Here is a 27962-nt window from a genome sequence, read left to right on the forward strand (position 1 = left end):
AATGGCTCTCTCCATCACAAGACCATTGGAACTGGCCTGAATCATCTCATTGTTGAAGAGAGCCATGTCCATCAGAGTTGATCATCATTATATAATGTTTTAAGATGCACAAAGTACAATAATCCTGTGGAGGAGCTACTGTGAGGATTTTATAAATGAGGAAGCCAGCCACATTTCCCAAAAGATGATGCCCAGGATCACACAATTTGTATTGATGAAGGAAGTGGAGCCATTTTAGGCCAAATAATAGGATCCGATAATATCGCTATATGAAGAGTTAGATTAAGTCCTTCTCCAGCAGCCTACCACACTCTGTTCTTTCCTGGGGTTAAGAGCCATTTCTGGGCAAGTTCAAAAGGATACATCTGACAGCCTGCCAGTGGTGGTCATGATTCTTACTACCATAGCATGGTGTAACAGAACACTTGGCTGGCACCAGAAGTCTAAAATTAAAGGTGTGGGTTAAGGTTCTCTTCAAGCTCTAACATTCTCTTTTCTCAAGCACCCCTTGGATCAGCATGCATATTTCCATGCCTCAATAGCTACTAAAAGCTTTGCTTCTTTCTTGCTTTTTGCCTTTTTAGTCCTAAAAAGTGGCTACCACCTAGATCAGTGTAGGATACTGATGGTCTACTTCTGGGATTCTCTTTATTCAAGGGGTGGTATGGTGGAAAGAACTTTGGGAAGAAACCTGTGTTCCAGTGCAAATTTTCCTAAGAACCAGTTAGGTGACTTTGGACAAGTCATCAAATTCCCACTGGGCTTTAGTTTTGTTTTGTTTTGTTTTGTTTTGTTTTTTCCCTCTATTAAAGCTTTTTATTTTTCAAAACATATGCATAGATAATTCTTCAACATTAATCCTTGCAAAACCTTGTGTTCCAATTTCCCCCCCTTCACCCCCTCCCCAAATGGCAATATATGTTAAACCTGATAGAAATATATGTTAAATTCAACATATGCACACATATTTATACAATTATCTTGCTGCACAAAAAAATCAAATCAAACCAGGAAAAAAATAAGAAAATAAAATGCAAGCAAACAACAACAAAAAGAGTGAAAATGCTATGTTGTGATCCACTCTCAGTTCCCACAGTCCTCTCTCTGGATATGACTGGCTCTCTTCATCACAAGATCATTGAAACAAGCCTGAATCACCTCATTGTTGAAAAGAGCCACGTCCATCAGAATCGATCATCGTATAGCCTTAGTTGTTGCCATGTACAATGATCTCCTGGTGCTGCTCATTTCACTTAGCATCAGTTCATGAGGTCCTGGATTTTCCCCTTCAGGTGAGTGGTCTCTCTCTTGGGGATCAGCCTTGGACTGGAGACCAAGATGATGAGCTGGTGGGAAACTTTCCCTCATTCATTCGGAATGCTGTCCTGGGCAAGAAGAGGCCCCTGGGCAGCCTCAGGGACCCAGGCAGGAACAGTGGAACTGTAAGTACCTTGACCTTACTATTGCAGTGAGTCTCTGAGCCTTGAACCTCCTTCAACCCACCTCCCTTAGCCCTGTGGGCTTCCCTAGAGAGTCAGGCTGTTGTGCCAAGAACAGATGCCAGGGCCAGGCTGGCTGACTGACTCTGGGGCTGGCAGCTCTGCAGCTGGCCCTTCTTCACCCACAGAACCTGTCTTTCCTGCTGTGACTGAGTGAAATGCTAGATTTGAAAATAGGAAAGACCTGTATTTCATCCTACTTCCATCATACTTACTTGTGTCTGTAAGCCTCAGTTTCCATATCTCTAAAAGGAGATAATAATAGATCCTATTTCACAGGGTTGTTTTGAGGATCAAATAAAATATGTATGAAGGTGTTTTGCAAATTTTAAAAATGTTATGTAAATGTTCACTGTGATGATGATGAGGCATCAGACAGGGATCGTATCTTTTATCAAAGCTTTTTATTTCTCCCAGGACTTATCACAGCATTCTGCATATGACAGGCACTTCATATATGTTTATTGTATTGCCATAGGTAAGAACAGGTTTTGACGGCCTCGGAGGACGAAGCAAGTATATTCAACCTGTATCCTTTCTTTGACCTGAGTTTGCTGTGGGGAACAGGCAGCTGAGGAGTCTTGGGGAAGGTTGTAGGGACTATCTGATGGCCTCCTAGTCACTGATCACAGCTAGGTCAGCCAGAACCCCAGGGCCCCAAAGGATGCCCCCAGGCCTGAGAGGCACAGTCATGAGCTGGACCATGTCCTGGCTTCTCCAGGGCTGGGCCTTGGGGCTTTGTAAAAGTGTACCTGTTGCCTTTAGTTTTTACAGCAGTCATTTCCTCTTTAAGTGTCCTCCCCTATTTGTATAATGGGGTAACCAGGAATCTTGCCGTGATTTTGTGGTTCTGATCTGCTGAGAGGAAGGAGGGGTGCCATCAGTCCTTCTCTGGCTCAGCAGCATTGTTCTGGTGTGGGGGTATGGGCACAGGGCGTGTCCTCTGTTGTCACCCCCTCCCTGCAGTCTCCAGACTCCTGGACTTTCTTCTTGACCACAGCTTCTCCAGACTGACCTCTCTGTCATCCGTCCACTGCCTGTAAAGCCAAAGCCTAGGCACAAGGCCGTGTCAAGGAAAGCAGTTCCCTCTGTCCAGGCGAGGTTGGATACTTTCCTGAGATAACCCCTCCGGGTTATCCGCATCGGGACCAGAGTGCACAAGAAAAGACTACTGGGTATTCTCCTTTCTCTCCAGGCTTCTGAGAGACAGGACTACCTGTTGGCTTAGGATGTGGGGACAGTTCCTGCAAGCCTCTAGCCCACAGGGTGGGAACACCCCCCCCCAACACAGTTCAGCTTCTGCCCTCCCTGAGGGCCTCCATGGGGCATCTTGTGCTGCTCACGGTCCCCCGGGATGACTCCTGCCTGTGGCAGCATGTGCAGCCAGTCTGGCCAAAACTCTGGTGCCTCTTTGGGACTTTGCACTTCAGCCTTCCCTTTAGCATCCCCAGGTAGCTTAGATAGGGGGAAGGCGGGGTGCTCCTCCAGGGCTCAGGGCTTTGATTCTCTTCCCTCACACCCCCACCCCCTGCACCCAAATAGCTCCCTGATTATAGTGCAGCTTTTCCTCTTTGGAACCAGAAGTGAGCGCAGAGCTCTAAGTCCTGCCCTGCTCTCCGTATGGCCCTCTGGGGCTTTCATATCCCTCTGCCCAGCCCCGACTTCCTGGTAGGTTCTGCCCTCATGACTCCTCATGTCCTTGGCCTGGAGAGCAGCTAAGCAAGGACTGCCTGCTTTCCTGAAGGTGGTGGGCTGCTGTGGAGCTGGGCTGCAGCAGAGCTCCTGGGCAGACCAGTGGTCTTATGAGGATCCTGTAAAATAAAGTTTCACCAATGTGGGGGTGTGGCCAGCACTTTTCTTGCCTGAAGATAAAGGTATCTAGGCTCCAGACCAGGAAACATGAATTAGGTGAAGGAGGCCCCAGGAAAAGGGGGTATTCTACTATGGCTTTGGGGGGATCACCTACCTTCTGTTTCTTTGGTCTCTTTTGTGTCACCCATTAGGATCTAAGAGGTGGGGATGGGGTGAAAAAAGAGGCTTCCTTCCTGGAGAGAGAGAGAGAGCTTTATAAGCAGAACATTGAAATCTGAATGAAGAGGAGGCCATGGGCCTCTGGACCTGCCCATTAATCCAGAGAGTGGTTTTTTAGTTTCACTCTAAATACTAAGAAACTCCTTAGCTTGTTCCATCAGCCTGGGGCCCAGAACTAGGAGGATAGGATAAAGGGGAACATGGTACTGTTGAGGGATGAGACACCCTAACTGTGTGGGGATCCCCAAGCCCCTGTGGCAGGTTTTGTCAAAGAATTTGCCCAGTCTCCAAGTTAAGGTTGGTTTGTTTGACACTGAGAGGTTCTCAACTGGCTAAGATCCTGATTAGGAAAGTAGTAGGGAATTGAGAGACAGAGTTTGATTTTATTTAGTCCTTTGTAGCCCAGGATTAGGGAATGATCTCCAGATGAGATAAAGGTGGAGGGTGGTGGTCTAGAGAGTAATCCTCCAAGTGAATTAAAGGTGGGGAGTGGGAGGAGGCCAGAACCAGAAAATTTAGGGTTTTCTGACCCAGGCCTCCCACAAAGATCTGGGGAGCAGAGAGTCCTATTACATCAGTATTCTGGACATGCCTGGGATCTAGTGAAGCTCACAAGCATTCAGAGGAAGGAAGGGACACCCCCATTCTCCTGGCCCCCACAGTCCCTGCCCGGGGGCCTGCCACAGTCCTGCAGCAATGGAGCCAAGTTCATATACTGGCTTGACTGTTTTCCCCCAAGACTCCCATGTTTTCATCTGTAAAACAAGCAAGGAAGGGTTGAAGTGTTGCATTACTTGCAGTTAGTAGCCTTAGATTCAAATTCTAGTTCCGCTATGTCCTGCCTGTTGGACCTGAGCAACTCTCTTGGCCTTTCTTCTCCTCTCTAAAATGGCCTGGATGATCTAGTTCCTTTTGACTCCGAATCTGTGACCCAGCACCCCACCCAAAGCCTGGGTCGCTGGCGCTTCCCAACTCCATTGTCCATGCGGTCAGTAGCCTAGAGCGGGCTGCGTCTTGTTCCCCGGCCCTCAGCCCCACGAAGGAGCCTGAGCTGCCGCTGCTCCCACAACCGGTTGGGGAAGATACTCACCAGAGCAGTAAATAAATGGCTTTCTCTGGGTTCTTTGAGCTTGGAGACCTATGCGGAGAGGGTTTCTCCAAACCCTCTGCATCCCTCCCCTAAAACAGCCCATCTCTGGGCCTCCAAAGAGTTTGCTGAATGTCCTTCCTCATCTCCAAATCTCTTCATTTTCTGAAAACTAACTCCTCCACTTCTGCCTTTCACACCATCTCGTCCTGACTCCTACCTCTTTATTTTCACCATTTAAAAATGTCTCAAATTCTAAGAAAGGATGCCCTGAACCCTGCCATCCCCTCTAGTTATGTCCTTATCCTCTCTGATCCCAATAAATACAATTGCTATTTATACTCATTCTAAGCCATCCATTTCTGAACAATGAGCCTTTCAGGCTTGAGCTAGGCCTAGTGGCCATCCAAAGAAAGGCCGAATGATTTAGGTTTAAAGGCATAGTTAAGTGACTAAAAACGATGGGCCCTTTTTTTGCAGCCTGTTTTTCAGAGCTTGATTTCAAGAAATCAAAATGAAAACTGCACAGGACAAAAAGTAAATTATCTTAGCTTTTTGGGAAAAAGGGAAGATGAGAAGACGATTATGATGATAGCACTTCCCACCTTGCTTGAGCTGGCAGGCTAGACCCCCAGATATAAACTATTACAACACTCAGGTGATTTGGTGAAGAGATGGTTAACACAAAACCCAAGGACTGGATTCACTTCTTCCCACAAATATACCGAACATTCATGGGAGGGGAGGCTTAAACCAGAGCTTCTTAAGCTTTTTCCACTCATGATCCCTTTCCAATGGAGAAATTTTTATGTAATTCTGGGTATATAGGTATATAAAATAAATATACAGATCAAACATTTACTGATGATCATAATTTCACGACCCTCATGTTCAGTTATAAGACTCCATTTGGGAGTTGCAACCCACAGTTTTAAGAAGCTTTGACTCAAACAGTAGTGTGACAAAAATACGTGATAAGGTTTAACTCATATCACTGCTCTGGAGTCCTCTCTGTTCATCGACCTCATGTGCAACCCTGGTGATTATTTTTCATTCTTAGTTCTTGAAGAGATGTCACCATTACTAAATTCTACTTCACACACACCTGCATACACACCACTTTCCCTTCCCCAACCCTTGTCTTTATATGAAGGGATCATATTGATGCTCCGACGCTAAACTCTAAGCTCCCAATTCTTTAGTCTCCTTAAATCTGATCCACTCAATGACTCTAGCTCAGCTACCCATAGTAATGATTATACGCAATCTCACTTTTACCAACAAGCATTCACATCTCTGAATGGGGGTTAAATCATATTTTTTAAACCTTTGTGTGTTTTCTTTCACAATATATTTTTTAAATCTGCTTTTTCTTATGCAGCATGATAATTGTGGAAATATATATAGAAGAATTGCACATGTTTGACATATATTGGATAATTTGCCATGGGGGAAAGGAAGGAAACAAATAGAATACAAGATGTTGCAAGGGTGAATGTTGAAAATTATCTATGTATATATGTTGAAAATAAAAGGCTTTGATAAAAAAAATTTTTTTAAAGGGGAATCTAGGTCCCTAGCCTGGGTCAGATTCCCATTCTCAGTCCAATTTGTCCAATTTAAACATTTACTGCAGAGATGTCAAACTGCCAGATTAAAATGCAATTGAGAAATATTTAACAAAATAAATAAAAATACAATACAACACAAAAAATGTTGATTTGTGCTTTCCTAAGTAGCATGTGATCCACAGGGATCCTTCTCTGTGTCTGACACCCTGGTTTAATGGTGCTCTACATGCCAATAATACAAAGAAAGGAAAACCGGTTTCTGCAAATAGAAGAGTGCACTTGGGTAGGGGAACCACATGGAAACTGTTAAGCAGCTACGTGATAATGTGAGAAGCATGAAGTAGCAGGAACAGCCAGGGAACCTGAAGGAGGCCATGGAAGTGCCAAAGAAAGGCTGGGTCTTGAAAGGAGGGGATTCGGTCAGGCGGGGGTGAGGATTTGGTGCCCTGGGACTTCCTAGAGGTGAAAGAAAGCCGAGTTTGGAAAACGTTGGGGCAACAGCCAGTGTGACTGGAATGGAAAGAATATATGAGGAGGAGTGATGTCAGCTGGAATCCTGCCAGGCTTAGGAAGGCTGTGTATTCCTCCCCTACTGTGTTTCCCTCCAGCACTCAGTTAATGTTACTTTCCTTATCAACTGGAACTGCCCCAGTGCCCAGATTCATGTTCACATTTTCACTTTCATTTTCCTAGAACAGAAAAGGAGAAGAGGAAACAGAACAGCTGAGCTCTGTTTTGGTTTTCTCTTTGCCTTTCTACTTCTAAGAGAGTCCTGGGAGGGAGGACAAGGGAGCTTCCTGAATTGAGGCAGCAGTTTGGCTACGGGACAGCCTAGGGAAGGAAGCAGAAGGAGGCTTTCGTCGCCGGGAGCTCGGGGCCCACTGACCAGTGGGATTTAGTGTCTCTAGTGGAGTGTGTTTTCTGTCCTATTGAGTATCTGCCTGGGAATCCGACCCAGGGGAGCCCCCCTGGGAGAATGGGTGATCTCCAGACTTACTTGGATGTCAACGAACAAAAGTATTCCCGACAGCTGTAAGTACAAAAGGACGAGGGGGGGTCGCACAGTAGGCGAGGGGAGCTGGGGAGTGGGAGGCTGATCACGGCTCTCTCCACCCCTCGAGGTACGTCCTGGGCAGAGATGCCATGAGGAGACTACGGGGCTCTTCCATGCTGGTGTCTGGCATGAAGGGGCTGGGTGTCGAGATTGCCAAGAACCTAGTCCTGGCCGGCGTGGGCAGCCTCACCCTGCACGATCCCAGGCCGACCTGCTGGGCGGATCTCGCTTCCCAAGTAAGGAAGGCTCTGCTCCAAAGGGACCCGGGAGGGAAGGGCCGGCGGCAGCTGAAGAGCACAGCTGGGGCTGGGGTCCCTCTCTTGCCACTGCTACCCCATGGCACGTTCTCCCCTCCCCCAGTTCTTCCTGTCCGAGAAGGACATAGGACAAAAAAGGGCCGAAGCATCTCTGGCCCCCCTAGCCCAGCTCAACAGCGATGTGCGCGTCACTACCCACGATGGACCCCTCACTGAGGCTGTGCTGCGGGGATTCCAGGTACCCCCAGCCCACCTCCAACCCGGCGCCTCTCAGGCCCTGCCTAGGTTCCTTCCTTAAACTCCCCAGCAGATTCCTCCCCCACAGGCCATCCACGGTTGCGGGGCTCCCTCTCCTTCCCTCCCTCCTGGCCCGTGGGGGGCATCATCAGCATGAAGGTGGCCCGGGCTGGCTGTGAAGGCCCCTTCAGGCTGCATGCTGAGCTCCCGAGACCCCCAGGTGGTGGTACTGACGGACTCCACACTGGAAGAACAGCTGCGGGTGGGAAGCCTTTGTCACGAGCATGGGGTGCGCTTCCTGGTGGCCAGCACTCGGGGCCTGGCGGGGTGAGTAATGTCAAAGGGCAAGTCCCCTTTTTCTTTCCTGCTCCAAACCCCAAACTTGTACCGCCGGGATAACCTTTACCCTGCATCAAATGCCAACTCCCTGCAGCTTTCCTGGATCCCATTGTGAATCATCTCCAGCTCAGGCTTCTTACCGGCCCCGGATAAAGATGAGACTGTTTATGTGACAGTGAGCATTCCCCCTCCTCGGGCAGGTGCTTTATCTTTCCAATTCCTTAACTCCATGTGCAATGGGCCCACCACCAGGAGCCCCCTCAGCGGCCCTAGGCTCCCCTGCCTTCTTTTCCAGGCAACTTTTCTGTGACTTTGGGGAGAAATTCACCGTCTACAATCCCAGCGAAGCCGAACCCGTGGGGAACAACATCCGCCACATCCGCCACATCTCCCGGGTGGGTGCTCAGTCTTAACCGCTGCGCCTTGGATAAGGAGAGGCCGCAGGGCCCCCCAGGCAGAGGGCGCTCATGGCGGCAACTTGCACCCGTCCCGCGTAGGGCTCCCCGGGGATACTCGCGGTGCTGGAAGAAGCTGGCCACGATTTCCAGGATGGGGCCTGGGTGACCTTCTCTGGCATTGAGGGCATGACCGAGCTCAATGACTGCGCTCCCCGGCCCATCCGAGCTCGAGGTAAGTCATCAGCTGTTGAGTGTGAGGATGTCCCGGAGTCAGGGACGGGGATGGAGAGAGGAAGGCCCAGTCACAGGGCCCTGACCCAGAGGGGGAGCTTATTATCCTAGGGGAGGACGCCTGCCCTCAGAGAGCTCCTTGGGCTCCTGAAGGAGAGGCAGCCCTCCCTGCAGGCTCAGCTCCTTCCTGTCCTGTCGGCCTCTAGGGGCTTGTACTCCCGCCATCAGGAGTTAAGGCCGGGACAATTCCAGGCAGGGCTCCTAGAGGGGGCGGGGGGCCCAAGCATCCCGCTGACTGGGGCTGGAAAACTTGGCAGACAGATGGACCTTAGAGATTGGGGACACCACAGCCTTTTCGCCCTACCTGCAAAGTGGAGTCGTCACGGAAGTCAGGAAACCTCAGACTTACTCCTACGTGAGTAGTCCTGGTAAAGGAGTATCTGGGGGCCAGGGTGGGGTCTGGGGCTTCTTTCTGCGGGGCCTGGCCCGTATGTGTGGGGACGGGGTCAAGGGCAGACCCTTTCTCTCTCACAGAAACCAGGCAGGACTTCAGTCTAATCACTTCAGGTGAAAGAGAGGAAACTGGGGCCCAAGTGACTTAGGAACATGCAGGTAGCAAGCGGCGCCTGACCTTGAACCCAAACTTGAATCCCAGTGCTCTGGTTCCAAACCCTGAGACCCGAGCTCTTAGGCAGGGGGCTTAGCATCCTGAGTGGAGGAGGGAGCAGGGGAATGAGGTCTAGAGAAGGTGGGATGTCCCCTGCACATCTCTAGGAAGCTTTGTTCTCGTCACTGGAACATCCCAGGATCGTGGCAGCTAGCAATCAGGAGGCACAGCGTGCCCGCTGCTTGCATCGGGCCTTCCGGGCGCTGCACAAGTACCAGGCTCAGACGGGCTGCCTCCCCAGGCCCTGGAACCTGGTGAGTTGCCCTGGCACCCTCAGAACCTTGGTGAGAAGGGAGAGCTGGGCTAGGTGGGACTTAGGGAAAGAATATTCTCATCATCTATTCCTCCTGGGCAGGAGGATGCAAATAAGCTGGTGGTCCTGGCCCAGGGCCTAGAACCTCTTCAGGGAGATAATGGCAGGAAGTCAAATGAGCCCCTCGATGAGGCACTGGTGAGGGACTTTGCTATGACCAGCACTGGGGACCTGAGCCCCATCAACTCATTCCTCGGCGGGATGGCAGCCCAGGAGATGCTAAAGGTGAGAGCCTGGACCAGCGCAGGACAAGGCCCTGACAAAGGCTCGCAGTCCCAGAAGGGGCCACCAGAGGGGGGCCTAGTCCCGGACTTCCATGCTCTTTAAGGTCCTAGAGCTCCTGCCTGATAGCATCCCAGAACTTAGAAATCGTTGCTAGGGCATCTTAGAGACCATTTCTAGGGCTTCTTAGAGAACATTTCTAGGAGATCTTAGAGGCCATTTCTAGAGGATCTTTTCTATTTCTACTTTTCTTAGAGACCATTTTGTCTAATTCCCACATTATACAGAGAACTGGAAGAGGTTTTCCCAAGTGGCAGTAATGGCAAATCTGGGATTGGGGCACAGGTTTCCGAATGCAGCCACATGCCCGATGCCCCTCTTATGGGTGGGGAGCAAAGTGAGATAGGCTAGGGAATGGGGTTGTGAGAAGTAGGATGGGCTCCCGTTTTTATACTGCTTGTGTAAAGTCATACATAGAATCATAGACTTAAGAGCTGGAAGGAACCTTAGAGGCCACCAAGTTGAATCCTCTTATTTTACAGATATGGAAATTGAGGCACAGAGAATTTAAATGATTTTCCCAATGTTACAGTAGTGTCTGAGGCAGGATTTGAACTCAGGTTTTCTTCGCTTCAAATCTGGCTTTCTTTGTACTAGGCCGCCTAACTGCCTAGTTTGCAAAGTCCTTTCCTCATGATTATCCCAGGAGAAAACTAAGGGCATTCTTAGGATCCTTCCTATGACACAGATGAGGAAACCAAAGTTCAGAAAGGTGATGACTTACCCATGATCACACGACTATGGCAGCATGAGTCATACCCAGATCTCTCTTGAATCCAAGCCAGTGTTTTTCTCCCCATTCCACCACCCTGGGAGGAGGACAGTTTCAAGGATTGGGGCTGCTATTAGAAAGGAAAAGGGGAAATAGAGTTGATTTTATGGAGCAATAGAAGGAAGGAATAAGGGTGGAAGGGAAAAAAGTTGAGCGGGGAGTAGCTAATAATATGGGGTTTCCCAGGCAGCCTCAGGGAAGTTCCAGCCCCTGAACCAGTGGCTGTACTTTGATGCTCTTGAATGTCTGCCAGAAGATGGAAAGTTCCCCCTGACTCCAAAGGCATGTGCCCCAGTGAGTATTCCCTGGGATTAGGGCAGGGGATGTGGAGAGTAAAACACCCTATATACACACTCATGTTAGACCTCAGAGGAGGAGAGGGCGGAACAGAAAAAATCCCAAGGAATCTCAAGTCTCCCAGGGGCAGAGGGATAGGATTCACTCACAATTTAGGAAAATCATTATAATGGCCTTTATGAATCATGGAGAATTGTTTTCTATGTGCTAAGTGTATACAGTTGACATTTATATAAAACACTTCCCATACAACAACCTTGTTAGGTAGGTAGATAGTTCGATTGTTATCCCCATTTCACAGATGAGTGAGCCTTAACAAGAGTAGCGAAGTACATGAAAGCCAGGACTGCTGGCTGCCATGTCAGTGTTCTTCCCACCACACTACAGTGAACAGTAACTGAGGTCTTGTTTTGGTTGTCATCCACCTCCCCCTGTCTTTTCCCCCTATTTCCCCCTATACCCAATCCACATTTTCCTTCAGAGAAACTGCCGTTATGATGGACAGATTGCTGTGTTTGGGAATGATTTCCAGAAGAAGTTGGGCAAGCAGCGCTACTTCCTGGTGAGCAGGAAGGGCTCTGGGGCAGCAGGACTCCAGGCTCTCAGAGGCCAGTCCTAAAGTGGGGGGCGGGGGAAGAGGGAAGGGGAGCGGCTCTTTTCTTTTGTCCAGCCTGATCCTTATGGGGAGTGTGTGAATGTGAGCTCCCTATCCTGAAAGAGTTGGGAAGTAGAAATCAGGGGTCTGGGCTCCTAGACACTAAGCCCTACGGTCCAGCAAACTCCAGGAAGACTCTGTTATCTATCTCTATGGTCACTGGAGGAAGGAACAGGACATAGGAAGCCTTTCAGGGTGGAGTCAAGGAAATGAGCTTTGGAGGAGGTCAGGGAACCATGGAGAGCAGAGGTGGGTGAAGAGTCAGTCACAGGACTTTAGAGGAGCAAAGGAGAGGTCATTTAGTCCAAATATTCTGAAACTATGGGCCACAACCCCATAGAGGTCATTTAACAGAAGGGGGGGTGTGTGAGAAATTATGATTTGTTATGAGTAAATGCTTGATTTGTATTCCTGTTTTATATACTTATATACCCAGGGTCATTGTACAAATTTCCCAGGCAAAAAGGGATTTCAAGTAGAAAAAGTTTAAGAAGCCCTGATTTAGTCCAAGAGCCTCCCTTTATTTCAGAGAATGAATAAGTAACTTACCGATGAATGAAATAGTCAGTTGTGGAAATTAATCCCATGTTTTCTCCTGGCCAGGTGGGGGCAGGAGCCATTGGCTGTGAGCTCCTCAAGATCTTTGCAATGCTGGGGTTGGGAGCTGGAGAGGGCGGGGGTATCACAATCACTGACATGGACACAGTGGAGCTCTCCAACCTCAACAGACAGTTCCTCTTCCGGTCACAGGACCTACATGTGAGTTAGGGGATTCAGCCCACAAGGTCATACTTTCTTGAGGGAAGGGGATTCTTTTTCTTTCTTTTCTTTTTTTAAATTTTCATATTTTCCTTTTTCTTTCTTTTCTTTTTTTAAATTTTCATATTTTCCAAATACATGTAAAGATATTTTCCAGCATTCATTTTTGAATGACTCTGTGTTCCAAATTTGTCTCCTTCCCTTCATTACCTCCCCCATTTCCAAGACAATAAGTAATCTGACATGTTAAATATGTGAAATGCTTTTAAACATATTTCCATATTTTTCATGTTTAGTTGGGGAAGAGGTGGAGGGAAGGAGGAGAAAAGTTAGAACGAAAGAGAAAAACCCATGAGCAAGAAAAAAACAAGCAAACAAACAAAAGGGAAAAATACTATGCTTTGATCCATATTCAGTCTCTATGGTTCTCTTTCTGGATGCAGATGGCATTTTCTTTTATTTATTTGTTTTTCTTCTCTTTTCATTTGTTTTTTGACAAGGCATTTGAGCTTAAGTGATTTATCCAAAGTCACACAGCTAGGAAGTGCTAAGTGTCTTAGGTCAGATTTGAACCCAAGTCCTCCTAACTCCAGGCCTAATGTTCTATCCACTGTGTCATCTAGCTGCTCCGATGGATGACATTTTCCATCCAAAACTATTACAATTGCCTTGAATTTCTTTATTGAAAAGAGCCAAGTCCATCATAGTTGATCATCATATAGTCTTGTTGCCGTGTAAACTAGCATTAGTTCATGTAAATCTCTCTAGGCCTCTTTGAAATCTTCCTGCTAATCATTTCTTACAGAACAATAATATCCTGTCACATTCATATTCCACAATTTATTCAGCCATTCTCCAATTGAATTCCCTCAATTTCCAGTTTTTTGCCATTACATAAAAGGGCTGCTACCAACATTTTTGCACGTGTGGATCTTTTTCCCTTTTTTATTATCTCTTTGAGATACAGACCCAGGAGAGACACTGCTGGATCAAAGGGGAAACACAGTGTCATGGGCCTTTGGGCATTGTTCCAAATTGTTCTCCAGAATGATTGAATTCATTCATAATTCCAGCAACAATGTATCAGTGTCTAAGTTTTCCTACTTCCTCTCCAACATTTATCATCATATTTTCTTGTCATCTTAGCCAATCTGTGAGGTGTGAGGTGGTATCTCAGAGTTGTCTTAATTTGTATTTCTCTAAAACAGTGATTTAGAACATTTTTTCATATGACTGGAAATAGTTTTAATTTCTTCATCTGAAAATTATCTGTTCATATCCTTTGATGATTTATCAATTGAGGAATGACTTGTATTTGTGTAAATCTAAACTCAGTTCTCTAAATATTTGAGAAATCAGGCCTTTATCAGAAACACGGGCTGTAAAAAAAAAAATTTTTTTTCTCAGCTTTCTGCTTCTAATCTTGACTGCATTGGTTTTGTTTGTGCAAAATTTTTTCAATTTAATGTAATCAAAATCATCTATTTTGCATTTCATAATGTTCTCTAATTCCTCTTTGGCCAGAAATTCTCAAGGGAGGGTGATTCTTGAAGATCTCCACCCTGATTTCCTCAGCCCCAAAGGGGCTATCTCTATTCCCTTTCCCTCAGACTCCTCAACTTCACATCCCCTGGTTCCCAGCCCCAGTTAGACCAAGAACCAGAACTCTGGACTCCCTGTCTCAGTCCCTCCCAACTTTTTTCCAGAAGTCAAAGTCAAAAGCAGCAGCTCTAGCTGTTAGGAGCATGAACCCGGCTCTCTCGGTGACCACATATACAAGTGAACTGGGCCCTGACACTGAACACCTCTTTGGAGATGACTTCTTCTCCAGCCTCAATGGTGTGGCTTCTGCTGTGGACAGCTTCCAAGCCCGTACGTCTTCCTCACTGCGGACAGTATCGAACCCACAGCCAAAGAGAGTAGGATCTTCTTTGTATCAAAAACCCTTTAGGTCACTTAGTAAAGCCCGTGGAACCTTTCTCAGAATCTCATTTTTAAATTATTGCAAGAAATGCTAACTTTATTAAAGATTAGTGAAAATAAAGATGTTGCCAGTTAAGTGCCATTGCTGTCCCCAGTTACATTTACATTACATTAAAGAAACTGAGGAAACAGAGTTAAGTGGTTTGCCCAGGGTCGCACGGCTGGTAAGTGTCTCAGGCCACGCTTGGATTCAGGTCTTCCTGGCGCTGGGCCCGGGGAGAGACCTTTGGTACTAGACTTTCCCAAGTACGCACCCAGCAGGGCTTGGGTCCTGAGCTCTGGGGCCATCTCCGCCAGCCTTTTCACTCTCCAGCTTTCTGACCCCTAGGCAATTACATATCCAAACGATGCGTCCGCTACCTGAAGCCAATGCTGGAGTCAGGCACTCAAGGCACCCTAGGCAGTGCCTCCATCTTTGTGCCCTTCCTGACCGAGCCATACCCCATGACTGCGGAAGATGCCCCAGAGACCGCATACCCTCTCTGCACCCTACGCAGCTTCCCCAGTACCATTGAGCACACGCTACAGGTAACTAAGTGAGCCCCTGGAATTCACAGGAGGGCACATGGGGGGGGGAGACACAAAGAAGGGGCCCTTGGGGTCCCAGCATCTGAGTCTGAGTCCCTGTTCTGCTGTTGGAACCCTCCGTGACTGCACATTTAACCTCCCTGGGTCTCACTTTCATCAGCTGAAATGGGGAGGGTCGCACCAGATGGCCTTGAGGGTCTGACCCTACCCAGGCAGAGAGAGCGGGCAGAGCTTAAGCTGCCTCCCTTCTCGGGGCTGGGTCCAGCAGCCCCTTTGTTCCACTTGTTCTCTTGGCACAGTGGGCCCGGAATGAGTTTGAAGGGCTGTTCAGATTGACAGCAGAGACCATTAACCGCTACCTACAGTAAGGCCTCGACAGGGGAAGGCGGGGTGGGGTCTTCGGCAGCAGGGGGTGCCCCAAGCACTGGCCACCGCGGAGCCTTGTTCTCTGGCTGGGGGGGAGGGGCTCCCGGCGCCCCACAGCCCTCGGGCCCAGGACAAGGGGAAGAGGGACCAGAATGCCCCTGGTGGGAGCCGTGAGCTGAAGAAAAGGAGCGAGGAAGGCGCAGCTCCGAGCCGAGGTCCCACGGGAAAGTGCTCTGCACTGAGGACTCCCCTTCCCAGGGAGCCCGGCTTCCTCAAGGAGTCGGAGGAGCCACAAGCCCTCGATCACCTGAAGACGGCAAGCACTTCCTTCCTGGCCCCGCCACAGTGTTGGCGAGACTGTGTGGCCTGGGCCCGGGGGCGCTGGCAACATTGCTTCCATGACAGTATAACCCACCTTCTTCAATACTTTCCCCCTGGCAAGGTGGGGAGCAGGGACGGGGCGGGGAGGGAGGGGGGGAGGCAGAGGATGCCGGAGGAGTCCGTAACCATGCTGGAGGAGCATATTCCTCATGGAGACCCAACCTGCCCTTCCTCCCCAGATGAACGAGGAAGGAGAGTCTTTCTGGTCTGAAACAAAGCCCTGTCCCCGGCCCCTGGAGTTTGACATCGGCCGAGTAAGCAGGGGCTGGGGAGCCGGGGAAGGACATCCCTCCGCCCTCAGAGCCCAGGCCTGCCCCGGTCTGGAGCGGTGGGTGGCCGGGGTCTCGCGCCTCTGCCCAGCCTGCCCAGAATTCAGGCCACCGCCGCGGGAGGGGGCCCCGGAGGGGATCCGCTGGGGTCCGCGCAGAGACGTGGGACATGGGATAGACGACAGACACCGACAAATGCCCAGGCCACGGGTTTGACTCAGCACGTCCAGACCAATGGCTCCCTGTGAAACGCTGACGAGACAAAGAAAGTAGAAAGCCGGTCCCTGCCTTCGGAGAGCCCCCGTTCTGACCAGGGGAGGGACGGGAGGAAGCCACTTGGTGCGCCCAGAGAGTGCCGGGAAAGCCCTGGGCCGGTCGGGGGAGATGGGGGGCGGGGAAGCCCTGGGCCCGCCGGGGGGGATGGGGGGCGGGGAAGCACTGGGCCCGCGGGGGGCTCGCGGGCGGGGGAGCGGGGCCCTCGGCTGTCCGTCAGGCCCACGTGCGCACGCCGCCTTTCCCCCCCACATCCCGCAGTCGCTGTGACTAGCCCCCGCTCACCCAGGCTCCCGCCGTAGGACTCCCACGTGGATTATGTCCTGGCAGCCGCCAACCTGTACGCCCAGATCCATAAGCTGCCGGGCTCCCGAGACCGGGACGAGGTCCGTGCGATTCTCCGGGATCTGCCCGCTCCGGCCTTCCAGCGCCAGGCCACGGCCCCGTCTTTGCCGACGACCAGGAGCTGAAGCAGGCCTCTGCGAGATGGGGTAAGGCTTGGTGCTTGCCCCTCCGCCCCGGGTTCCCAAGTGTGACAGGGAAGGCTCTGCTTCCGGAGCCGGCCAGCTAGGGCTGGGAGGGAAGGCCCGGGATCCAGCCCTCTGGCTCGTCCCGCACACAGCCGCACAGCAGCCGCGGCCTCGGGCCTCTGCCAGGCCACGGCCGCCTAAAAATGACCTCGGGACAGTTCCTGCTCTCAGGGGCTTACCTTCTTAACAGGAAGAGATCTGTGGGCAGGCGGGCGGGGAAGGGAGCTGGGGTAGGAGAGGATGAAGTTTTTCCAGGAACAAAGGCAGTATCAAGGTGATTCTTGTTTCAAGAAATCAAAATCTATATATATACTTTAGGCCATAAAAAAGAGCTTTCTATGATTCGTTTAAAAGGAAAACACAAAAAGATTTTTTTAAAAGCTAAAATCAGATAAAAGTACGCCTAAAAATGAAGTCACTGTATGGGAATATAACTGCTCAATTCTAGATTAAGTAACCCTTCAACTTTCTAAATTATTCTCTTTCAAAACCGTTTCCTGGGATTAGTTTGACCCATTCCAACTCTCTCTGTACTCTCTCAAGAATGTCCCAGAACATGCCTAAAGGAATTGAGATTAATTAGCCCATTTGTTGCTTCTGGCCCAAATTCATTGGCTTATTCTACAACTGTAAACCCACTTTCAATCAGTCCGAATCCACTGGGAGTGGGAAGGTTAGTGCTTCACCCTCATGGGAGGCTCATAGAATTTAAAACTGAAAGAGACCTTGTGATTTTGTTGTTGTTCCGTCATTTCAGTTGATCCGACTCTTGGTGACCCCGCTGGGGTTTTTCTTAGCAGAGGTGCTGGAGCACTCTCCACTTTCCTTCTACAGCTCATTTTACAGATTAGGAAAATGAGGCAGACAGGGTTAAGTGACTTGCATAGGATCACAGTTAGGAAGTGTCAGGAGCCAGATTTGAACTCAGGAAGATGAGTCTTCCTGAATCCAGAATCAGCAGCACTCTATCAATTTGTATCACCTAGCCGTCCTGAAAGAGATCTTAGACTTTATTCAATCTCACCATTTAATGTAGCAAAAGAAGAAAATGAGCTGATTTTCTTCTGAAAGGAGGAAGCTTTTAGAGCTTCCTCTGAGCTAACACTGTTAGGAAAAATAAACAGTAACAATTTCACAATCCACATAGCTCCCAACGGGATTCCCATCACCTTCAAAATTAGAATGATTCAGCCTAAGGTGATCAAGCCCAAAGTTTACAGAAGAAAACTCCTTTCCTTAGGTGGAAATAACTAATGTTTCAATCATTAATCCTAGGATCACAGCACATCCCACCTCAGTGATTATCTTGGCAAATCTCCTTATTGTACAGAAAAGGAAACTGAGGGTTACAGAGTGCAAGTGACTTGGTTAAGTACCTTGTTGATTGGTGATAGGATCAGGAAAACGCCATTCTTTAGATTCCCAGTTCAAGACTTTTCTACCGCATCTTGGTGATAATTAAAAAATATATATACACTTTCTAGAGCACTTTAATAAGGTGTGCAGAAGTTCCTACACTGACGCTTAAGCCAGGTTATAACCTTATTATGTGAACACCAGTATTTATATTTGGCTGAGGCAATTGGGGTTAAGTCACTTGCTCAGGGTCACATAGCTAAGTACTAAGTATCTAAGGTCGGGGTCCTCCTGATTTCGGGGCTGGTGCTCCATCCACTGCGCCACCTAGCTGCCCCTGGACACCTGTATATTAAAGGTAAGGGAAAAGTGGCTCACCTATCATCACATGGCTAGGAAACATTGTCAGGATTTGAACTTGGATCTCCTGACTCCAAGTTCAGCCCTCCTCTCTTTTTTAAAATCTCTCATTCTCTCTCTCTCCCCTGAGAGCATTTGTTGTCTTTTAAAGCTTACCTCACAGCAGAAAGAGACACAGGCAGTTTTTGGACATGGCCAATATTGGCATTTGTTTGGCTGTGCCTGTTGTTACAGGAGTTTTGTGTTTTTCTTTTTATTTTCCTCTAGGAAGAAGGAGATGGAAGAAGGGAGAAATAAAAAAAAAGAATGTTTAATAATTGGAGAAGAAACCTGTAAAAATTAGTTTATTTTTTTTACAAGTGAATTCTATGAATCATTTTGGTTGTTTGTGTTGATATTTATTGTTATTTCTTTTTTTAATCATCTTAAATAATATGTAATTTAATTTTTAAAAAAGTAACTGACTAGAGAAGCTGGGTTTAAGTGCTCAGTCATAGAACATTTTTTTTATTCTCTTTCCTCAATTGTAGATCCCACCCATCTCCAAGAACTATGTTTAACTCTGGAGAGATGGCGAGGAACTCCCTTGGAGCCACAGCTATTTGAGAAGGTAAGAGACAGGCCTTCAGTGTGTATACTAAGCATCTCTGGCCTGGGGTCATTAGACCCATCTTAGAGCTCCAGAACCCACCATCTCCTCTGGATTTGGATTGACTCTCCATAGGACGATGACAGTAACTTCCATGTGGATTTCATTGTGGCTGCATCCAATCTTCGAGCCAACAACTATGGAATACCCCCAGCTGACCGAAACAAGGTTGGACACTCCCCCTTTTCATTCTTTGTCTATCTCTGCCTCTCTCTGTCTCTGTGTGTGTATTTCTCTCTTTGTTTTTCTGACTGTCTCTCTTTCTCCCTCTTTGTCTTTGTCTCTCCTCTGTCTCTGTCTCTCTGTCTGTCTCTGTCTCTGTGTGTGTGTGTGTCTGTCTGTCTGTCTCTCTCTCTCTCTCCCCTCCCCCAGCCCTTCACATCCCCTTGAGAAAGTACTCTGGGTTTGGTTTCAGAAGAACCAGTTTCTAATTCTGCTTCCACACTCACAAGCCATGTGACTTTGGTCCAAATCTCTTCCCTCTCCAGTCTTATTGACTCTGCTGTAAAATTGGGAGTGTTTAGAGACCAGAGGCCTTCTAATGTTCACTCAAGATTTAAGGTGTTGAGGGACGATGATTCTCTACTCCCACTGCACAGAGTCTCTCCACAGAAATGAAATGTGGAAGTTAAATTGCCCAGATCCAGCCAGACTCAGAATGATCCACTTTCCACCCTATAGAGAAGAGCTGAGCAGGGAGGGCCTCTGGACACATGTATGCTCTCCATTTCTCTGGAGGGGCCACCACCCTCAAAATGTCCTCCCCTGTAATACTGCTGATCCCTTCTCCGTGTCCATCTCTCCCCAGAGTAAGAAGATCGTGGGGAAGATCATCCCAGCCATAGCCACGACAACGGCCGTTGTGGCTGGGCTGGTTGGCTTGGAGCTATATAAAGTGGTGATGGGACATCAGAGGCTGGAGTCCTACCGCCACAGCCGCCTGCAGCTGGCTAAACCTCATTTCTTTCGCTGCATCCCCAAGAAGCCGTGCGTCCAACAGGTGAAGAGTCATCCTCTGCCCTCATCCTACCAGCAACCTGTCAGCTTCTCCCCACAGTCACCATTCTTCCTTTCTCCCTTTCATTGGCTCTTCTTCTCTGCCCACCTCAGCTTTTGGGGGGCCCTTTCCCCTTTCCTAACATCCAGGTAGTCTCCCCCTCTTATTCTGTCCTCACCTCTCCCTTTCTACACTTGCTCCTAATTGCTTCTCTGTCCTTCATCTGTTCCCCTCGTATTGACTCAGACCTTATCCCCGTCCTTGCCTCTCTGTCTGTTCTTATGGGTCATTTTCTGCTGTCCCTGACCCTTTAGCTTTCACTCGCTTTTTCTTCCTCATGGATGTCTCCCACCCGGTCACTCTCCCAGTCCCTTCCGCTGTCCCTGCCTTTTACCTTGTCTCCGTTCTTCCTCTGCATCCTTCCTCCTACCTCCTTGTCCTTGGAGCCCATGAATCAGCTTCTTCTCTGAGCTGACCCCTGGGAACCTTTGCCTTTGGTCCAGAGCTTCCTTCTTCAGTTCTTCCTTGAGTAGGAAGGCAGCCCATGTGGCTAGGAGCAGCTGATCTGACTCCTCGCTTCATAGCCGGGGCTCTCAGCCTGTACAAGGTTCCCTGAGGCCTTGGCTCTGATTCCCAGGGGCACTGCCTTCAGCTCCTACTTCAGGGAGATGCCGGGCTTTTCCACAGGTATTTCTTCCCAAAAGTGTGAGCACTTCCAGCAATACCAGCACAAAGGTCCAAGTGCCTTTGGGGCATACAAAAATAATGGCTTATGCACTCACTGAGGCTGCTAGTGCTTCTGGCTTGGGAATCAGAGGGTCTGGGTTCAAATCCCAGCTCTTCCTTCCCTTTATGGGCCTCAGTTTCCTCTCCTGTAAAGTGAGGAGATTTAGACTAGGTTTTTGAGGTTCCTTCCAGCTCTTAAATCCTCTAGCCTTCGAGTGACTCACAAGTTTCTTAACATGCCTAAAGAGAGCTAACTTTTACATGGCTGTTCTACCAATCCCTTCCTCTCTCTTTATCTCTAGATGTACACACACACACACACACACACACACACACACACACACACACACCCCATCCCAATTTGGGTTTAACTTTGTGTGTATCCTAGATAAAGTTCATCTGTCCCTTCAGCCTGCCTGCCAGGGAGCCTCTCCTGATGACAGGCTTCTGGTGCCCTCTGTCCCTAACTAGTCCTTCATGCCAGGGTCTCTATTCCTGCCCCTGTCTCTAACCAAGCATCTAAATGCTCAGCCCCCTCCTGAACCCACCTCTCTCTAACTGCGGATCTGGTCCAGCAGGCCTCTCGGGAGGATTGGGGCCCCACAGCAAGCTCCCTGAGAATTCAGCTGTGCAAGCTTTCCCAAGCCAATCCCCCAGCTCCCCTTCCCCGGCTGACGAGGCATTCTGTTGATACACTCTGAACTTCCCCCAAACTTGAGTGCTGGGGGTGAGTGTCCAAGAGTGGAGGCCAGCCCCTCTTTGCCATCTGCCCCCTTTCCCTCTCAGTCTGATTCATTGGGCTGATATGTAAGGGAGGCTAGGAGGCTGGAAGGTGGGGGGTAGGACAGAACCGGGCTGGGAGGGTGAGAAGGAGAGAAGGGGGACTGTTTGGGAGCCAGGGGATTGGGGAAAGGGGGCCAGGCTGGGGTGGGAGAGAAGGAGGGCCAGAGTGGGGAACAAGGGCTGACGCTGGGGGGATGGGGGCAGCAGGCTGGGAACTGTCAGACACAGGAAGCAGCCGTCAGACCCGATGGGGTCGCAGCTTTAACTCATTAGTGTAGCCAGACATCCGGCAGTCAGCCCCCTCCCCAGCCCTCCTCCACTAGGGAGCCCTGATGAGGGGCAAACAGGAGAGCCTAAGACTTTCCCTGTGTTCAGTCAGAGCCAAGTCCGCCCCATCGAGGGGCTGAGAGGGAGATAGGTCCGAACAAGGCCCTGATTCCAGCTGTTGCGCTCTGGGGGCTAGGGAAGTTCTCCCACTTCCACAGCCGGGCCCAAGGCCGATGAATGGACAGAGGTCCGGGGCCACGGGAGCCTTTGGGCTGGCCTTGCCCCAAGGGAGCCCCTCTGGGGGGGCCCGTCCTCCTTCTGGTACTCGTATGCATGTATGTCCTGGTGATGGCATTAGTGCCCTTGCTGGGGACGGACAGAGGGAACCCAATTGCTCCTGGATCTGGAAGTGATTATTAGCTCATTAGACTAAGCTAATGAAAAACAGGGTCTGAGGAAGCAGGAAGGAATGGGAAAGACAGGAAAAGGGAGCTGGAGAATGAGAGCGGGCTATAATCCTAGAAGGGCCTGTCTCCCTCCCCTCCCCCAGCCAGGGACTGAGCGCTGTCTAGTCCTGGGGTCTTCCCTCCTTCATGTCCCCTCACTCCTGCTGGCCCATCACAGAGGGCCTTTGTATCAAGCCCGGGACAGGGGTTAGCAGGAGCAACCTGGGGCCCCCTCCCTGCCCCCACACACAGGGCCTCCTTTGTCCCTAGATCGGGCCCAGCCCCAGGCCCAGAGTTGGTCATTCTTTGGGGACACTAGCGTTTCTGATGAACCAGGATAGGAGCCCCCGGGACAGTCACCCCTCACAGTCCTTTCCTCTATCCCTCCCCATGTCACTGGGCTCCCCCCCACAAACCACAAGACCTCCCTTTAAATCCTGGCTCTTCTGAAGCTGAACTGTGAGATTATTCCCATCTCTCCTGGCTTCCGTTTACTCTCTCATAAAATGACTGTGTCAGACTCAGGTGGTCTCCAGGGTCCCCTCCCATTCTAAATTCTAGGATCTCTTTCTTGGGCTCACACAAATGTGAAATCTGAGACCCAAGGAATCTTATAGGGAACTCAGGCCAGCTCACTCACTGTCTCACCTTACAGAGAAGGAAACCGAGGCTCAGAGAGAGGAACTAGCCCCAAGTTACACAGCCAGTGAGTGGCCCAGCGGAGCCCCCTCCCACCCATCCTGATTCTCAGAGAGGTCACTGGCCAGCCCGCTTGCTGTCCTAGGAGCGTCCTCTCCCATCAGGCAGGCTGGGGAGCTCAGGCTTAGCAGTTCTGAGCCTGAGCTGGCTGCAAGACCATGGACTTGAGGCCTGAGACTCCTTATCTAAGGCTTGCAGCTGCTGCCCCTCCCCCTACTTCCTCAGGAAGCTCCCCTGACCCCCACCCCATCCCAAGCCTTCTCGACAGAGCGGCCCCTTTTCCTGTGGAAATGGCCCCCAGAGCCGTGTCCTGTGACGGGCCCCACTGGGGGGGAGGAGGAGGGAGGAGCAAGGAGTGCTGACCAAGTCAGCCTCTGCTCAATGACCCCTTTGCCTGGACCTCAGCCTCCTCCTTTTGCTTCTCTCCACCCTTCCCCCCATCCCCACCCCAGAACTGCCCTTTCTCCCACCCGTTTGTCCCTAGATTTCCTATCCTTCCCTTTCTCTACTCCTTGGGGTGGGAGGAAATACATTTAGGTAGAAGAATCTAAAGTGTGAAGACCTTTGATATCATTCAGTTGACCCTTCTTCCTCTTATTTTGCCAAAAAACAAGGCACAAATAATTAGAATGTACAACTGAGAGCTACAGGGGCTGAAGGCCATGTCGGCCTGGACAAGGAGAAAAGGCTTCCTGCATGGGGAGGCTTTGGGGTTGGTCTTTAAAGGACAAATAGGAACTCACCAAGCTGATAGGGGAGGGGGGAGGGCACAGAAGGATAGGGAAGAGCCCCAAGGCGTTTGGGGAGGGAGTAAAAGTCTCTTTGGGGTGGGTTATGTGAGAAGCTAAATTGGGGCACGTGAACGACAGGGGAAACTGAATTTTATTCAAAAGGTACTAGGGAGCCACTAAAGGTTTATGAGCAGAGGAGGGATATAACTAAAGCTACAATTAATATTATTCTGGCGGCAGAAGGAAGGATGGGCTGGTGGAAGAAGATACTGGTAGCAGGTAGTCCTGTAATGTGGTTCTTGCAGCGATCTAAGGCAGTAATAAGAACGGTATGTGTGTGAAATGGAGAATTCAAAAACTGTTCAAGCAAGCAGCATTTATTAAGCATCTACTGTGTGCCAGGCACTGGGTCTCAAGGCCAGTCCCTCTCCTCAAAGGGTTCACATTCACTCAGGGGAGCCAATATGTATATAAAATTAACATAATTTGTGGGGAAGGTACTAGCAGCTGCAGGGGCCACAAAGGCTTCATGGAAAAGTGGTACTTAAGCTGAGTTTTTAAAGGAAATTGGGCATTCTAAGAAGCAGTAGTAAAGAGGAAGTGCATTCTAGGCATGGGAAACAGCTGAGGCAAAAGCATAGAGGTGAGAGATGTTGCTGAACCAGAATCAGTAAGACAGGGTGACTGATGGGAACTTAGAAGTGAGGGTGTGGAAGGTCAAAGATAGCGCCAAGATGGGAGACTGGGTGAACTGTGGTGCCCCGGAGAGAAAGGAAAAACTCAGAAAGAGCAGCGGGTGTAGGGGAAAGATGAACTTAATATGACATGTTGATTTTGAGGCAGCAAAACTTACAGCTCCAGTGAGGTTCAGCATGGGGAAGTTGGGGAGGAGGGGACCAAGGCTACTTCCTCCTTGCTTCCATTCCTTTCCCACTTCCTCTTTCTGCTCTTTGCTGCCAAAAACCCTCAAAATTCCCTGAGCCAGACTCTTACTAACTAGGGCGTCAAAGAAGCAAGGAATTTGTTAGGGAGGATCCTCTAGTCCAGCTCTATCCCTTCCAAAGTGGGAGGCTGGGGCCTGGCTCTTCCACCTGGTGGTTACTTTTACACCCCAGAGAGAAGGGGTTGCGGGGTATTTCAGCTCACTGGAAGCCCCGGTGTGGACCCTCTGCTGACATCCGCATCTTGGCTCACCCAACAGTATCGTAATAGAAGCTGGACAAGCTGGACCCGGTTGACAGTGCCCGCTCCTGCCCCTGGTCAGCCAGAGATGACCCTGAAGGACCTGCTTACCTATCTCCAGGTGAGCCTAGCCCTGAATAGTTGTCAGATGTCGTTTACCTAGTCATACAGCCCTTGTCTCTCCACTAGCTCTTAGCAATGGACTTCTCTCTATCCCTCTCTCAATTGGATGTTCCACAGAAAATGTCCACTCCCCTTCTTAGTCAAATCCAGAACATGTCTCTCTTTAGAAGATTGGACCCTATTTGTAGAGGCTCAGACCTCCCTACCTCCAATCTGTCCTGTCCAAGTTTAGATGCCTCCATACCCCAAGCCCATCCCTTCAGTGCCCCTGGACCCAGACCCTGCTGGCCCTGGCTTCTTCCTTCTCTCCCCTTCCAGGAAAGGACCCACAGAGTAGATTCCCCTGGAAGAGTTTTCTCACACCTTTCCCCCCCTGCCCCACCAGTGGCCTCTACGACTCCCAGCCCCTTCCAATGGATTTCTCCACATGTATAGGGTCAGATTAGAGTTCAGCAGGGCCTGTGTCCTCTGTGATTCCCAGGAAAAGCACGACCTTCCAGTGACCATGTTGTTACTGCCGGACTCTCCTTATTGTTTGTACTCAAGGCGCTGGCCAGAGGCTCAGCAAAACCTCCAGCTCAGGTAAGTTCCAGAATGGAAAAGAGCGAGTTCTCTATCCTCTCCTTTCTCTTCTACCCATCCCTCTGTTCTCCTGCATAAAATATCAGCTTTCCATCTACCCCAGGAGCCTTTTAAATCCCAGTATCCCTTTCCCAGTGGGTCTGGGAGTCAAGAAGGTTTGAGTTCAAATTCAGCCTCAGATATATTCTAGCTGTATGATTCCAGCCAAGTCACTTTACCTCTATCTCAGTTGAATAACAAGAGTGAGGAGCAAATGAGATAATATTTGTAAAAAAAAAAACAAACAAACAAACAAAAAAAAAGTGTTTATGTGCTTAGCATATAGTAGACCTTATAGAAATGCTTATTCCCTTCTCCCCGCCCCTCAATTTTCTCTGGGCCTCAGCTAGATCCAAGCTTGGAGATTGCTCTAAGCCCAGAGTTCCTCCCACTTGAAGGCTACCCTTTGGGAGGAGAAGGAAGGAAAGGGGATGAGATGAATGAACAGCTGTGGTGATCCAGGGAAAAGCTTACTCAGGAGCACAGCTGAAATGGGTCAGTTCTTCCAGCCTGTAAGGGGATCCTTCAAGGAGAAGCCCAAGTCTGTGTGATTTGATTTGGGGGGGAGAAAGGGGAACTCTGGGAGGAGGCCAAGTAAGAGCCTGCAGAGAGGCTCCAGTCAGAACCCAGAGGATCCAAAAGTAGACGCTGGGTGCCTTAGCTTTTGGCTTCTAGGACTTTCTGGGGCCTGGCCACATCTCTTCTACCTAAGGGGAAATTAGTCCCAAGAAATTGAGGCAGGGAAGGGGGGGATAGGAAGGATCATGTGTGGGTCAGATAGCAAGAATATGCTTGTTACAGGATTTAAAGTGGAAGCAACCTCAGAGAGCATCTGGTGAAACCCTTTCATTTTCCAGATGAGAAACTGAGGACCAGAGGCTTCTTGTCACCCCGCTACTATACAGCATAGCCAGGATTTGAGAGCCAGGCCTCTCATGAGAAAGCTACAGTTACAGCAACAAACCTCCTTGGGGTCCCATCTCTAGCTGACCCATCACCATGACCTTTTCTTCCCTCCCTGTCCCCACCAAAGGGGCCCCTCACACTTCCCTGGCAGTTTCCTGCAACCAAATGGAGCTGCCAAATGGAACTGTAGAAAGTGGGAGGAGGGGAGCGGAGAGGGAAGGGAGCTAGGGAAGGCCAGAGTTGGGGTCCTGCCCGCGTCCAGGGAGAAGCCAGCATCCCCCACCCCAGCTGCCCACTCCATCCTGCAGGTCCAGGATCGGGATCTGGGGCCAGGGCCAGATCCCCACCCTCCTTGCTGCTCAGAGCCGTTCCTCCCAGAGAATGGCCGTTTCCTGCCTCTCTGCTTTCAGCTCTCTCCTAAAATAGTTTCAGATGTTTCCTGTCTTGAGCCGCTCCTGTTTCTCACCGCCCCCCTGCCCGGGCCCCCAACTCTGGCTCTCTTTCTTCTGCTCTCTTTCTTCTCCTCTCTGCTTTTCTGCCCAAGTCTGAGCCCCTGATGCTAGATGCCCACCCGTTCTCCCCCAGGGTGACAGAATTGGTGCGTAAGGTGACCGGCCAGGAGCTGAACCCGGGCCAAAAGGAGCTGATATTTGAGGTCTGCTGTGAGGACGAAGAGGAGGACACTACCTTCCCCCCGGTGCATTACAGCCTAGGCTCGGGCCCCCCAAATCATTAATAAAACCGTTGACGAAGCCTTAACTGGGTCCAGGTGATGGTGGCCAATTGAAGCCGGGGGTAAAAAAAATCGCTTGAAATGTTGCCAGCCAATCAGCCTCTCCGATAGCCCAGGGAACGGGGCCGCCCTACTGAACCTCTCTTTTCCTTTCCTCCCACTTTCTCCCACCCCGTTGGAGACGCGGGGACCCTACTGCATCATTGCCCACCCATTTTGAGCTAGAGAGACACGTTAGCAGTCAACCCGTTCAATCCCCAGAGGAGGAAACAGACCCAGGAAGGGAAGATATTACCCGACAAATTTGTAGGGAACCCATACATAGCCTTCTGGCAGCTCCTGCACCCCGGGAACGAACCTCAAAGCCAGCTGCGATGTCTGCAATGTGGCCTTTTTGGAGTCACAGGGTCAGGATCTGAATCTTTGCTCCCCCAGATCCTAGCTGTGGGACGCTGGGCAAACCCGTATCCCCTCTGGGTCTTAGCCGGTACCAGGAGAGCATTGCTGGAGGCTAGAGGGGGAGGGGGCGTCCCCGTGGCGCCTGCGGGAGACCCGGCTGGGCTGCCTGACTTGGGGGCAGGGCTCCTCCCCCACACCCTTTCTG

At 49.9% G+C, this 27962-nt stretch overlaps 2 protein-coding genes across 2 annotated transcripts in view; both read left to right on the forward strand.

Moving 5' to 3' along the window:
- TRAIP (TRAF interacting protein) overlaps window positions 1–3334 on the forward strand; it is a 49086-nt gene extending 45752 nt beyond the window's left edge. Inside the window, exons 13-15 of the mRNA XM_051986346.1 lie at window positions 1293–1442; window positions 1978–2028; window positions 2509–3334. Coding sequence (XP_051842306.1) covers window positions 1293–1442; window positions 1978–2028; window positions 2509–2622 — 315 coding nt within the window. The 3' untranslated portion in view covers window positions 2623–3334. The remainder of the gene's footprint in view (window positions 1–1292; window positions 1443–1977; window positions 2029–2508) is intronic.
- Window positions 3335–6892: 3558 nt separating this feature from the next.
- Window positions 6893–27384, forward strand: UBA7 (ubiquitin like modifier activating enzyme 7). The gene is given in 25 exon segments (XM_051986306.1): window positions 6893–7220; window positions 7310–7478; window positions 7603–7737; window positions 7957–8063; window positions 8371–8470; window positions 8573–8705; window positions 9022–9119; window positions 9479–9625; window positions 9727–9909; window positions 10925–11032; window positions 11517–11597; window positions 12294–12449; window positions 14156–14321; window positions 14761–14960; window positions 15260–15324; window positions 15585–15768; window positions 15887–15961; window positions 16552–16681; window positions 16684–16740; window positions 19026–19105; window positions 19220–19312; window positions 19953–20144; window positions 24995–25096; window positions 25580–25680; window positions 27211–27384. Coding segments are annotated over 25 exon segments (3069 nt in total). The 5' UTR covers window positions 6893–7164; the 3' UTR covers window positions 27362–27384.
- Window positions 27385–27962: the final 578 nt, after the last annotated feature.

Source organism: Antechinus flavipes, chromosome 1 (assembly GCF_016432865.1).
Source record: "Antechinus flavipes isolate AdamAnt ecotype Samford, QLD, Australia chromosome 1, AdamAnt_v2, whole genome shotgun sequence".
In the NCBI taxonomy this organism is placed as follows: Eukaryota; Metazoa; Chordata; class Mammalia; order Dasyuromorphia; family Dasyuridae; genus Antechinus; species Antechinus flavipes.